Raw genomic sequence first — 15,872 nt, 5'->3', positions numbered from 1 at the left:
AGGAGCACATTCATCTATCTAATTAATTTGTCATGGAATATGAAGTATACATAACATTGAATTATCTGATTTTGTCACTAATTAATTTGATCATTACACGGCAAACAAAATTAAAATTGATCATTAAAATTAATAATAAATATGAAAAAAAATAAAAGTTGAGAAAAAAAATGACTTGCTAATAAAAAAAGATGAGAGTTTTCAACCATGGATGATATTTTTAATCAAAAGAGCTTATGATTAAAGTTGAGAAAAATGTTTTTTTTTGAAAAAAAAACTCAAAATAATTAAAAAAAATGTGTTAAAACTGAAAAAAAAAGAAGAGGAAATAACTTATCATTAGAATAAAAAATAAAGGCAACAAACTAAGGGATTTCATAGAAACATAAAACTGGGAAAAAAACAGGTTCATGGAAGAATCTCATATACAATAATATCAGTTGGACATGTCAATTATCAATCTACACTTCATGCATGAACATCAATAGTGTGTTGAGATTTACGAGAGCACGAAGGAGGAGAAAAAGCGAGGTGAGAATAAGTGAGATTGAGGCGATAATGTATAAGATGTATTTATATGGGGTGAGAATGTGAGATTTACATGACATGTGGACGATTACACTGATAGACAAAGTGAGAGAGGTATTGAGCCATTAAGCTGCATTAAACATGTGTATATATATTGTTGTCAAAAAAAGAAAAAAAATGTGTATATTTAGGGTTATGGTGGGTGTGTAGTTTATAATTGAGTTTAATTTTATATATGGACGGATGGTATATTGGTAGGGCTTTTTAGTGAATAAGAATGGGCTAATTTAGTAGACCAAATTAAGGCCCATTTTAGAATTGATTGTATGTCAGTTAATTTCTGCAAATAAGTAAACTTATCGTGAGCCGAAATGACCCAAATGACCCGTGCCAAAACGACCCAATCCGAAGTGACCCTACCCAAAAGTGACCGATAAATTGTTGACCCGATCCAAAGTGATCCGACCCGAATTATCCAGTTGTCAGGTCTAGCCCAACGTAAACCTCACAAACGGGGCGTGTGGTTCAGGTCAGAATACGGGACGGGTCGAGTTATACGGGTCTCTGGCCTGATCAGGTCAGAATACGGGTAAAAAAAATGTTTATAATGTCTTTTATTTTACCATTTTTCAGCCGAAAAACATACTTTCTAAAAATAAATTATATTTAATATTAATAATATAATTATATGTATTACTTATCATATTTATTGTAACACATTTATAAAATAATATTAGTTTATTATTAAATGATATAAAAGTTATTTCAAATTGATTTTTAAATTAATTTTGCAATTTAAAGTATTAAAGTAATTATTTTTTTTTATTTCAAATATAATATAAAATAAATTAATAAGATTCTCGATTTATCATTGACCCATTGAGTCGAACAGGTTGGGTCGGGTTTCGACCCTAAAATAGCTGGTCATTTGGGTCACCGATCAAATTTCACGGGCCTTTGGCCTTCAAAAAATAGGTCGGATCGGGTTTTGACAGGTCTAGCCTAACGAATATCTTCAAATTATTTCAGCCTAAGACACACTCAGTGTCCCATATATATCGGTTAGGCTTGGCCGAGCCAATTACATATGCTTATTTGTTAGGCCCGAATATGTTATGAAGCAAGCATACGAATCAAGATGGGCTTTAGGCCTAAAATAACTACTCTGATAATTAAAACTACGAAATTTACGTTAAAATGCATAGTCTTGCTTAATAAAACAATTATTTGGATGTATTTGACTACCTATTGAGAACACACACAACCTTTCCAGTATAATGTGCTAAAAAGTTTCCTCTAAATTTTGATAAAAATATTTTTTAGTGGCTCAATATTTTTGCAATGACAGAAAAAAGAAGAAGTGAAGGGAAATCTCTACCGCATGTTGGTCTTTATCTTACAAGAATGGTGTTTAGTTGCTTACACATATTCAACTCTACTGTGCTATTTATAGGTCACAAGTAAAAATGGGTTGAAAGCTCTGATTTTTTACAATGGAAAATGCATATCTAATAAAACAAATAATAATGTGTAAAGAAATTTTTAAGGTTTCTCAGTACCATTTTTTTACGATTGTATATTGTGACGTGATTATGTTTTTTCCAAATTTATTTATGTTCATTATATTTTGATATATTTTGGACATAAATCGTGTTTATATTACTATATTTTTAGTACGTCAACCATATACTCTATACTAATAAAAAATCTTAAATATAACTCTAATCAAAACTCAAATCATTATTTTTTACATTCTTAGCAACACTTAAAATTACAATCCCGTGCAATTTGCACGGGTTTAGGACTAGTAATAACTATAAACTCGTTCCTCTCTTTTTGCATTAATAAATCAATTGTAATTTATTAACTCGGCGAAGGGAGTAGCATATTCCTTGGCTACATCGTACATACTTTACATAGTCAATATAAGTGTTCACCAAAATTGATTATTTTAAACTTTTAGTGGTTTTTTAGTGGCACTAGTAGTAGATTAATAACGATATATACATTGAATTATTGCTCACCAAATGCAGTGTGAACTGTCCATATCAATGAAAGTGAGAATAACACTTCATTGACAAAAAGAGAGTAGTACAATAATGCAAGAAATTTGTTGTTTTTGGTAATGAAAATGACAACTAGTTTTGTGACCCGTGAAATTCACGGGATGTTTTGATTTTAGTGTGATGTTTTTAGTGTTTTTAGAAATTGTAATTTTGTAAAATATCAAACCACATAGTAAGATCGTCTCATGAATAATTGATGATGGAACGTGTACTTAAATAACGGGCATTGACATGTTAACGTAAAGATCAAAAGCGATAAATTAAATAAGTCAAGTAGGTGAAGTGTGCTATTTTTTCAAAGGTAAAATGATGAAAAAAAGCCAACAAATACCAAAATAAATCATACATTTGAAAAATAAAAAATATTAGTCATTCACGTTGATATTGTCAATCTTGTATGTAGTTAGTCTACAATATATATTTGTTTAGGGTAAACTGATAACTTATACCTTCTATATTACGCTTTTTCAAATTTTATACCTAGAATAATTTTTTTTCAAAACTTATACCAAAAATATCTAATTCTTTTATACTTAATACCAAATCTCGGAAATTGACCATTTTACCCTTACTATTAACCTATCACCACCTCATTCCCAACCCGTTAGTCCCCTGTCCCAAACAAAAGCTACGTTCCACCATGGACCACCTCCTCCCCCAACAATACCATTATTGGCGCCGACATCACCGCATCACCACCACCCTTCCCCATTCTTCACCACCATTAACATCAAACACCACCATTTTCATCCCTCTTATCACAACTCCTTCACCGCTAAAACCATGACTATATTCCATTACCACAATACCACCACTCACAATCACCACCTCCATCAACCAAAATAACCATCGACCACCTCTCCCTACTCCCCATCTTATAAAACCAACAAAATAATTAAAAAAGTAATATAACCTGATGAAATTTATGAAGAGACCGAAGGGTTATTTAACTTGCGATTGTTAGCAAATTTACACATCTATTAAATCGTCTTTGAATGAGAATTTGATTGTGATGTGAGGAAATGGAGTTTACGTTGTATTTTTTTCATGAAGTGGAGAGAAGTATTTGTGATATTGTCTTTAATGAAATTGGGGGAATTTGATTGTGGTGGAGGCGGAATAAGGATTGAATCCACCATTGTGAGGTAGGTCATGCGGTGGGGCGACAGGTTGTAGTAGGCAATTTGGTGATGATTGAGCGTGGGATTGGGCTGTCAAGCTCACCGTAGTAGCGGCACCGATGAAGGAAGAGGTGGTTTGTGGTGGTCTGGTGGATGTGATGTTATTTTGTTGGGGAAAAAGGGTGCTGGGTTTATGGGGTTGGGAATGATGGGTGATAGGTTAATATTAAGGGTAAAATGGTCAGTTTTCGAGATTTGGTATTAGGTATAAAAGAAATAGAGATTTTGGGTATAAGTTTTGAAAAAAAATTATTCTAGGTATAAAATTTGAAAAAGTGTATTATTAAAGGTACAAGTTATCAATTTAGCCATTTGTTTAATTAATCCTATTATTTAACTTCTACATATCGTCTTCGTTCTCCAATGAATCGTCCCTAGAAAAAAATAACTCAGTAATTAGTACGAATTAACCAACAAAATAATCAGTTAATAGATCCTACAACCAGTTGTACCCAGTTGTATGCTCTAGAATCCGACCTACATAATAAAGTTATCGAGTTTTGTTTTAAAGAAGTCGAGATATACCATAAAATTTGTGAACTCACTTAAACATAAAAAAAAATTAACTTTAAAAAAGCTCAAAAAAATTACACATAAGCTCGATAAGATATAACTTGGTTGTATGATGCTATTGTATCACTGGAGGTATAATGTTATTTGTGCAAAATAATTATGTTTTATTATAATTTTGACGTTTATTTTTAAAACGTAAAATTGAACACCAATGTTTAACTTTGAGTATAAATGTGTAACAAATTCTTGCACAAATTAAGATATATAGTACAAGACAATTACGTCTTTTTTTTAAAAATATAAATAGTTTGAATTACGAAAACAAATATTTTAATTTTTTTGTGTCAATTACGAAAACAAATATGAGATTATGAAATAAATTATCGTTATTTGAACAAAATTGATATCCAAAAATTATTCCAGAAACTTTCCAACCCATTGACATTTGACACAAAATATGTGCCCTTTTATTTGAGATTATCAAATAATAAACAATACATTCATAACTTATGAGTTTATACCTTACATTTTCTTTACCTTTGATTTTACCTCATTTTTGTGCCTTTTGTATTTCTTTCCTCTTCAAATTATCCACATGATGTTTTGCTTATCTGTAGTCACATACATTTCATGATAGTTTAAAGTTTATATAATAAAAATAAATGATATTAACCAAAGGGTAAAACATTAACATGACAAGAACTTGGTAAACGAATAATAACATTGTCACATGTAAATCATTTAAAAACCAAGCAAATGGAAAACATGAATTGATATCAAACAAACAATTCATAAAACCAAAAACATAAAAATTAAAATATACTTTGTAGGACTACACCACCACTATCACAACAACAACAACAACAACATACAAATATATGTTCTCATCATAATCAAGTAAATAAATTAAACTATAAAATATATAGCCCACAACTTAGAAACTGATGAGTAAATGGAAATTAGGTATTAAATAAATAAATGAAGTGAATATATACTATTATAGGTATTATTATAACTTTCATAGCCACTACACAACCATAGATTCCAATATTTAAATTTAATTTTTAATTTATTTTGTGTTATTGTTAAATAAGATAATTGAATGTCGAGAAACTCAAGAGGTGAATTAAATAATAAAAAATGTTAATGAAAATGCTGGGGGTTAAGCAATATGAAGAGTTTTAATCAATTTATTAATATATTTTATTATAAAAATTAATTAAATAGGAAAAATTATTAATTAATTTGGTGGGTGTTATGTATTATGAAAAGTTTTAATCTATTTTTTAACATGTTTTATTAAAAAAAATGAACTAAATAGGAAAAAACACTTAATAAAATGATGGTGTAAATAATATGAAAAGTTTTAATTAATCTATTAATATGTTTTATTACAAAAATTTTAATTAAAATGTCAATTTTAATTATAAATTATGAAACTTTGATGTAAATTTTATAAGGGTTACATAAATTTTGGAAAATAATATATTTAAATTAATGTCATGTAATAAAAAGTTGATAATTCATGTCATATTTATTCGCCATGTCACATCAAAATTTGCCATGTCATGTGTAGTAAGTGACGTGGCTTTTTGTTAATGTTAGGTGGCATTGTCTACGTGGCATTTTAACTTCCCCTTTTAATAATATTATATAGATTTTATTCAACAATATATGAGTAACATGGCACGAGGGACGCGGGGATACATAAGTTAGGGGGTCGTTTGGTTGCATATAGGAATTTGTATTGCCTAGGAAGTCATAAAACACGTGAATTTGGAATTCATGTGAATTGCAAAAAATTGTTTGGTTGCCATAGAGGAAGTGCAATTCATGTAGGCATTCTAACTTACCTAGGGGGGCCTAGGTAAGCAACTTCCTCCAATGTGGAGGAATTGGAATTCATGGGAACTTCAAATTCATGTGAATTGGGGTAACCAAACAATATACCCATTTTGCAATTCACATGAATTTAAGTTCCTGCATTGTTTAGTGGGTAACCAAACAACCCCTAGGTGTACCCGTCTAGTTTATTTGGAATCGAAACAGATGAATGGGCCGACCCACTTATTGAAACCTAGTAAAATTGACCCGATTTGTATTATTCGTCCGAATAATCTGATTCCCACTCTGAATTGAGAATCCGAATCAGCCCGAGTTGACCTGGCTTTAATCAACTCGACTTGAATATTTATTTTCGTACAGACTGACTGTTATTTTTAACAATCAGCTCGAAATGACCCGAATTCTTGCAAACTCCAAACCTGAACTCACCTGACCGAAGCCCGAACCTGACATCGATTGACCTGTTTTCCAAGTCTAGTAGTAAATGAAAAATATCACCATTTTATACTTGGTAATAAGTAGCACTCCATAGTTATCTAATGATAAAAAGTTTGTAATTAAAAATTGTCACTTTCTAACAAAAATAATTTTTTTTTGGTCTAAACCATCCGGTAATCCGAACCACATTGGGCCGACTAATCCGGATTTCGGGGCGTGTCCAAGGATTACGGTATTTAAACCCCTCCCAATCGCAGTTGTGGGGGATCGATCCGCAGACCTCCCTACCAAGCACAGCCCCATGCTACCACTGCGCCAACCAATGGTTCTAACAAAAATAAATTGATAGTAACTTTTTATCAACTTTTCAAAATTTATTGTAAAATAATCCAATACTTTATCCGTCTTAATCTGAAACAGATTCAATGATTTGAAATGAAAATTTGCGCTTATAAAAAGCCCACTTTTGAAAGACTTCCATGCACAAATTACAAACACAACAAATATCATTTCTTCTCTTAAGCTTATAATAAAAGTTCCTACGTACAACCGGAGTTACTAGGTACGTTTATATCTTTGATTTCCTCTTGATAATCTAATTTTTATTTTCATTCTTTTAAATAAAATCTTTGGATTATTTTAGTTGAGAGTCAAAAATCAAGATAGTTGATTTCTTTACTAGGTCTCGATGTTTTAGTAATCATATTTCATATCGGGTGCCTGATAATAAGATCGGTCATAACAATAATAACTACTCTTGATTGGATTTGAGTAAAATTATGTTTTACCCAAAAATGAAATAATTATGACATCATTTATAATGCTAAGCCAGTTTTTTAACAGGTGAACACAACAAAAATGAAGTCATGGCTAGTAGTCACAGTAACATGGATCGTCTTCCAATCATTGGCTTTGATAGCAAATGCAATCCCATTGGACCTCGCTAATCCCACCCAAGCTAAATACTCGACTTTTCTCACCGCTATTCGAACCGATGTTAAGGATCCGAAGCTCAACTACGGTGGTACTGGTATACCCGTAATAGGTCCACCCACTGCCACATATCTCAGGATTGACCTCAAAGTTGCTGCAGGAACTGTGTCTCTTGCCCTTAAACGCAGCGACTTGTATGTCGTTGGGCTACTGGCTAAGAACGATAAAAACGTAAATCGGGCTTATTATTTCAATGGTCAAATTACTTCGGCTCAATTAGACAAACTTTTCCCAGAGGCAAAGGGTGCAAAAAACCAGCAAAAGATAACAGAGTACCAAGAAAATTATGCATCACTAGAAAAGGCAGCTAAAATGACTAGAAAAAAAGCGGGATTAGGGATCGGCAAACTTATTACTTACCTTGGAGACGTAAATGGGAAAGCGCGTAAAGTACCAGCAGAAGCTACGTTTATGATGGTTGCTATTCAAATGGTGTCTGAGGCAGCGCGATTCAAGTATATCGAGCAGATGGTACTGAATAATTTTCCAAAAGGGTTTAATCCTGATGATAAGGTTCTTATATTGGAGAGGAACTGGGACAGGATTTCGGCAGCAATTAAAGGTTCTAAGAATGGAGTGTTTACGCCACCGCTTGTGTTGAAGTCTCCAGAGGTGCCAACCTCTTGGACAGTGAGCAAAGCGACGGAACTGAATATGGGACTCCTCAAGTATCTCGGAAATTCTCTTTCGGGGTCGTCTTCTGGAGATAATGATGCTGAAATTTTATTAATTCTTGCAGTCGAATAATGAATAATAATAATGAATAATGAATAATGAATGTAATGAATAATGAATAATGAATAATGAATAATGAAATGTGATTTGCGAATTGTAGGTTCGACACATTTGAGTGTCTTTGTCATCGATTCATCGAGTCCTATGTATGCGGCGTACTGGCGTTATGGTTACAATAACGTTTTCATCTTTGAATAACACTGCGTATATTTCAAATCGATTACAACCAACTAACCAAGCATCCCCAATCCCCATTATCGAATTTCGCATATTTTTTTTTTTTTTTAAAAAGCAACTCAATACATGCTTGATTCTACTTATAATAACTCAGAATGTCAATTGTAACTCAAATGATAATGTGTCACATGTGAGTACTCCGTATTGAAAATAGATGAGATAATTATAAACCAACGAACTCTTTAACTTTAATTTTCGAGATAAAACCCGGTTGATCTTATGAAATAGAAGAACCCTCTTTTTAGGGGTCGTCAGCCGCCCAATGTCTTAAAGTATTTAGTAATTTACCATTGAAATTAAATTTTCAACCAAAGGCCAATTGCTTTACTGTCGTACTATTGAAAACACAACCAATCTAATCTAGTTGTTTTTCTAATAAAAAAAAAACTCATGTTATCTTAAGATGAAATGAACATGACCAAACACCAATTGCTTTACTCAATAGCACTTGCCAATTGGGACTACATTGCTAAATTTTGACATATACCTTGGCTTAGATTGTGAATTGGTCGTCATAATCAAGTATTGTAATGATAATTAGTAGTCCGGATTAGTACAACTAGTAGATTAGCAATAATGTATTTAATTATTGATTGTTTATGCTAAGTCAAGATCAAAGAACGCAAGCGAAATTATAATTTAATCGAGGAGAGTTAGTACAATAGCGCAAAAACAAAATGTTGTTTAGTAATGTAAACGATATCCATTCAACAAAGTACGACCATGGCACGAAAGAGGAATAAGTAAGCCTAGGTATGTCAAATCCCGATCTGATCCAAACAACCCGGTTTTTTCAATCTGCAAACAACTCGACCCGTAAATAACCCGCAAACAACCCGGGTTTTTCAATCCGAACCCGAAAGATACCCGAACCCGTTTTGACTCGTAAACAGCGGGCGGACCAAGACAATATATCTCTTTTAAAATACACGTTGTTGTATAGCTATTGATGACTTATATTGTTTGAGGAAATATATGTATATATGCGGTATGTCACATCATCATCTCAAACCACATGCCACATCATCACCTAAAAGTGTATGTCACGTCGTCACTTTTACCGTATTACGTTGAACTGCATTCCACATCATTACCGCCAACTCATCACCTTGTACCACATGCCACGTCATCACCTTGAAGTATGTACCACGTTGTCACTTTCACTATATATAGTACGTCGAACCACATTCCACATCAGCACTATCACCTTACCATTTCGATGGACCATATGCCACGTCATCACCTCGAAAAAAAAATATATTGAGCGACCTCAAACCTTTCGATTTTAGCACGTTATTTCTTTAAACAAAAACCCTAAGGCACGCTTGGAAAAGGCTACTGATCATACACGAGGTGTATGAAAATCTCATACACGACCAATTAAATTGCGCCATGTGGCTAACTAGAGTGAATCATATGTAGTTAATTTAGGGTTATATTAGTAATTACACATATGTAGTTAACTTGCTAACCACATGTAGTTAACTATATTTAGGGTAATTTTTAATTTCCTTTGTTTGACATATTTTGATTTATTATTATTATTATTATTATTATTATTATTATTATTATTATTATTATTATTATTATTATTATTATTTTTATTATTATTTTTATTGTTATTAGTATTATTATTGTTTTTAACGTTTTTTTGTATTATTATTATTATTATTATTATTATTATTATTATTATTATTGTTATTAGTATTATTATTGTTTTTAACGTTTTTTTGTATTATTATTATTATTTATTTTTGACCTCTTAATCAATCAATTTTGTTTTTCAAATCGTATTCGTAAGCAATAAAAATTCATAATAAAAATCAAATGAACCCTAATTTCATAACATTAATCATAACCTAATTGAATTCTATTAAGTAATCAAAATCGTTTAAAATCGATTTATGGGAAAAAGGGGGAAGTTTTTGATCATAACCCTAATTTCATAACATTAATCATAACCCTAATTGAATTCTATTAAGTAATCAAAATCGTTTAAAATCGATTTATGGGAAAAAGGGGGAAGTTTTTGATCATAACCCTAATTTCATAACATTATCATAACCCTAATTGAATTCTATTAAGTAATCAAAATCGTTTAAAATCGATTTATGGGAAAAAGGGGGAAGTTTTTGATCATAACCCTAATTTCATAACATTAATCATAACCCTAATTAAATTCTATTAAGTAATCAAAATCGTTTAAAATCGATTTATGGGAAAAAGGGGGAAGTTTTTGATCATAACCCTAATTTCATAACATTAATCATAACCTTAATTTCATAACATTAATCAAAATCGTTTAAAATCAAATGAACCCTAATTTCATAACATTAATCATAACCTTATTCTTAACCATTTAAAATCGATTTATGGGAAAAGGGGGAAGTTTTTGATGAACCCTAATCCATTAATTGAATAATTCTAATTAAGGCATAAAAGGGCCAAAAAAAAAAGTTGTTGTGAAGAATCGAACACGGGTTGTCATTAGTAGCAATTAAATTTTTGTAAAGAGACTAGTAACCAACTAAGCTAGGGGTATCAGCACATACATTCACTGATTACAATTCATTATATTATGAATCTATTTCTTTAATTCATTAAACCTTAATGTACCCTAATTCGAATAATTGCCTTATTTAAAATTCCGTTTTTAAACTCTTAATACTTTCCTTATTTTTAAAATATTCGTAGCTTGATTTTAGGCAATAAATTTCTTAAATTATAAAATTGCCTTATTTAAACAATTTTGGTTTCATTTGATAAAATATCTTTATTTTTTAAATATTGTTAAGCTTGATTTTAGGCAATAAATTTCTTAAATATATAAATTGCCTTTTTTAAAGATTTTCGGTTTCATTTGATATTTTATCTTTTCTTTTTAAAATATTCTTAGCTTGATTTTAGGCAATAAATTTCTTAAATATATAAATTGCTTTTTTTAAAGATTTTCGGTTTCATTTGATATTTTATCTTTTCTTTTTAAAATATTCTTAGCTTGATTTTAGGCAATGAATTTCCTAAATTTAAAAATTGCCTTACTTATAAAATTTCGTTTTTATTTCATAAAATATGTTTTGTTTTTTAAAAAAATATTGTTAAGTTGATCTTAGGAATATTATTTTTTTTTTGAGAGATTTTGGGATTATTTATTTTTTAGGATTAGATTTAGGCTAAGTCAAGAAAACCCGTGTTCGAATCCGTATAGCCACAACTTGTTTTTTTTTCTTAATCCCCTAATTATTTCGATTAATTGCTAAAATACCTCAACTAGGGTTCGAATCCGCAGGCTAGTTTTTCTTCAAATTTGGCTAATTGATTTTCTAATTGTAAATTATGAGTTACTCTAATTCAGAACTGGTCATTAGGGTTTGTTAAAAAAAAAAACCAATAATGCAAAAGAATATAACTAAATAAGATATAATTTATTGGAATAAAATGAAACGATTACACGAAATGTAAATTGAAACTAAAAACCGTGGTAATTAGACTTGAAAAATATAAAACAAAATGCTAAAAATTAACTAAGCACTAGAATTGTAGGCGCCTTATGCTGTTTCCAACCAAACCATATATTCCTCTCGACCTCCATTGAGGACTCGTTGGAGGGGGAGTAGTAGGGGCATCAAAATTATCGTCCCCTCCTTCAACCCGAACGAGTACATCATCGGGAACCAGCATTGGTAGGTACTCACGTTGCCCCGGCCACTTGGCGCCATTTCAGGTGTTCATCGGGTAGGAACGCCGAATATTTGGCATTGAACTCTTCTTCATATATGTATTCTATGGTTTTACACCGAGCACGGGCTATAGCATCCTCAATTTTACTTTTGTCTTTGACAACGTCTAACATTTCCCTTACAAACATCCTTGTCTCCAACAAATCCCTAGCATGAGCCTTCCTTTCCATCACAATCTCTTTATTTAACATTGCATATTGAATTTGATTAGCCATGACAGTAGGTTAAAAAGTTTTGATTTAATGGAACGAGTTTTATTTTTCTTATGAATTTGATTTGGGAATGGAGGTAACATCTAGCAATTAGGGTTATTTATATAGGGTCCAATTGAAATGTTTCCCTCCAAAATTTTCCCTCCTTTTTTTCCCGCCATTATTTCCCACCAAATCACGTTGATCCTATTATTTAGGATATTGAAATTGAATATTATTAAAAAAAATATTAAAAGTAGATATGATAGAAATAATTAGAATTTTATAATTATATTTAAGATAATATAATATTGCGTGAATCAAGTTAAAAGGGAGATAGAATATTGCGTGAATGAAATTAAAAAGGAAAATATATGTTACTATTTCAATAACCCTAAATTCGTTTTAGTATATATTGAAAATTAATTGTTTAGTAATCGTGCTGATACCCCTTGCTCAACTGGTTTCTAATAGTCATGCATTCATAGGTGACCCGTGTTCGATTCCCCATAAAATCAAATTTTTTTTCATCAAAATTTCATTTAATTGGCGCAAAATGAGTAATTGAAATTTAAACTAAGTTAGAAATGTTGAATTTAATACAATTGGCGCAAAACTGAATATAGGGTTTAGGGTTTTAGAATATAGGGTTTAGGGTTTAGAATATAGGGTTTATGTTTAGAATATATGGTTTAGGGTTTAGAATATAGGGTTTAGGGTTTCTAAGTTTACAACCCTCCTTACTATCGACATTTTATGTAATTAGGTACTAACTAGTTCCGATTATAGCTTACTATCGACATTTTATGTAATTAGGTACTAAATAGTTCCGATTATAGCTTACTATCGACATTTTATGTAATTAGGTACTAACTAGTTCCGATTGTAGCTTATTATCGACATTTTATGTAATTAGGTACTAACTAGTTCCGATTATAGCTTATTATCGACATTTTATGTAATTAGGTACTAACTAGTTCCGATTGTAGCTTATTATCGACATTTTATGTAATTAGGTACTAACTAGTTCCGATTATAGCTTATTATCGACATTTTATGTAATTAGGTACTAACTAGTTCCGATTATAGCTTACTATCGACATTTTATGTAATTAGGTACTAAATAGTTCCGATTGTAGCTTATTATCGACATTTTATGTAATTAGGGTTTAGGGTTCAATTTAATTCCAATCATTATAACTACGATTTGATTTTAATGTACATAGCGATACCGATCATATCTTAGTTTAACTATATCACGTAAAAATGTGAAAATAAGCTTACTTATAACGATCATAGTTTAATATCTCTATTTCATGTAAAAATATTTTAGCTTATTTTTTTTTTTTTAGTTATTTTTTGTACAATGTATATTATTAATTTTTATTAACCAAAAAGAAAAACAAAAGGTTTTGAACGAAAAAGGAAAAAAAAAAAAGTTAAAAAAGTTGAACATAAAAGAAAGAAACAAAGGGTTTTTAACGTAAAAAGGGAAAAAAAGGTAAAAATTTTGGTAAAAATCTCTTATAAAAGGAACCAAACCCCCTTCAACTTCCTCCTTTCCCACTATTTTCTAATCTTCATCTCCTTCAAACTGCTTCCCCTCTAAAAACCTTCCCCTTAACCCTAATTTTTTTTACACAAAATTATCTTATAGGAATCCATGGCTAACCAAGGAGAACGTAATTGGGCAATTTACTGTCCTGCCCCTTATCGTCCTCCTTTACCCAAAGCCATTAAAGATATTCCGTCTACTATATCCATTAGTTCTACCAACGGGAATAGCCCTCAATTTCGAGTTGCTTCGTGCAATGATTTGGTTGTGCACGAGATCATTCCCCGGTGTTATTCGTGGGACCGTGGTAATCTCGTAGCAGTATGCAAGGCATGGGGCCATGCATGGGCATAGTGGCAAGACCTGAAGTTCCGAAAAAAACACGGTCTTGCATGAGGCCGTGGATGGGAGTACGACAACCGGGTGATGTAAAATAGGTTTTTAATTATATAAAATCGTATGTTAGATTATGCTTTATTTACGTTTTAACCATGAGGCCGAAAACTGGTATTCTATTGCATGCAATCGGTTTTCATTTTGGTTTTGATTCGGCCCAATCTGATTGCATGCAATAGATTTGATTTTGATTGCATGCAAGGGTAGATGTGATGGGGATATCATTTTGCTTGCAAAATTGGTATTGCATGCAATGGTAATCATGTATTGTGTTGATGCAGTAGTAGGGGTTGTATAGTCTTTCGTATTGTGTACATATGTGTATTAGATGATGTACATTGTACTCGGTTTTATGAAGTTTAATTTTCAGTATTAATTCTGTATTTTTTTGGTTGTATACGGTTTATGATAAGTTTGCATGACACTCAAATCTCAATCAGACGATGAAACTGCGTTCTTTAATTTCGTTTCTTTAATTTCAGGGACTTGTACTCGTTATTTGCATCGTTTCCATTTTTCTTTAAATCGCTATTGGAATCGTTTCCGTCTTATAATCATAAGAATTTCATTATCAAACATTAACTCCTTTGTCAAGTTGGTGTATTGCATATGACATGGGTTGAGTATAGAGATGGTCTGCTTGTAATCGTTCAATTGACAGGTAATTCAAAACAAAGAATTTTTTTGTCTTTCTTCATATGCAAATAGATAAAATTGCAATTTCGTTTGACAGAGTCGTTCAGATTAATCATGCTAATTTCGTTCAATTTCGTGAGATAGAAGTCCAATTTCGTTCAATTTCGTGAGATAGAAGTCCAATTTCGTCTGTTAATCATGCTAATTTCGTTCAATTTCGTTCAATTTCGTGAGATAGAAGTCCAATTTCGATAAAGTTCGTTAAACATGCAACTCGTAGTTATGGTGGACATTGTACTCGGTTTAATCTTGTTAATTTGTCAGAGTTTTGTATTTTAATCATGCTAAATTTCGTCGATAAATCGTAAAGATTTTCATGCAAATCGTAATTATGGTTGAGTATTGAGATGAACTAAAGGTTGAGTATTGAGATGAAGTAAATTATTATGTCTCACATGCAATTTGTGTCAAATCAAGTAAATTGTAAACAATTGAAAACTGAAATTTCTTGCAATTCGTTCCAGTTCCAATTTCTGCCAAATCAGTTTCGGAAATTAAGTCCCAACAATTTCTTGCAATTCGTTCCAGTTCCAATTTCTGCCAAATCAACTACGTGCAATTCGTTTCAATTTCTAAAACAAAATGTAAAAACTAAAACAAATAATTGTAAAAACAAACAGTAATAAAATAGATTCCAAATGTAGCCAAAAAAAAAAAACGAGCTCAATTCTACTGCGTGTTACGAGGTGTGGTCGTACTGACCCTTCTTCGCCGCGGCGTTGGTTGCGACGATGGACCTGCTTCGTCGAAGTTTACAA

General features: G+C 31.3%; 1 protein-coding gene across 1 annotated transcript; it reads left to right on the top strand.

Annotated features, from left to right (window-relative positions):
• Window positions 1-7,046: 7,046 nt before the first annotated feature.
• On the top strand, window positions 7,047-8,426 carry LOC141645953 (ribosome-inactivating protein saporin-7-like). Its single transcript, XM_074454092.1, has 2 exons — window positions 7,047-7,133; window positions 7,415-8,426. Exon 2 carries the CDS (start codon window positions 7,430-7,432, stop codon window positions 8,309-8,311), a length of 882 nt encoding a protein of 293 aa, XP_074310193.1. The 5' UTR covers window positions 7,047-7,133; window positions 7,415-7,429; the 3' UTR covers window positions 8,312-8,426.
• Window positions 8,427-15,872: the final 7,446 nt, after the last annotated feature.

The sequence above is a fragment of the Silene latifolia genome, chromosome 3 (genome assembly GCF_048544455.1).
Source record: "Silene latifolia isolate original U9 population chromosome 3, ASM4854445v1, whole genome shotgun sequence".
Taxonomy (NCBI): Eukaryota; Viridiplantae; Streptophyta; class Magnoliopsida; order Caryophyllales; family Caryophyllaceae; genus Silene; species Silene latifolia.
This window is presented reverse-complemented; position numbering and strand designations above follow the sequence as displayed.

Coding starts and splice junctions, on each gene's coding strand:
- LOC141645953 (XM_074454092.1), top strand. CDS start 7,430: ATGAAGTCATGGCTAGTAGTCACAGTAACATGGATCGTCTTCCAATCA.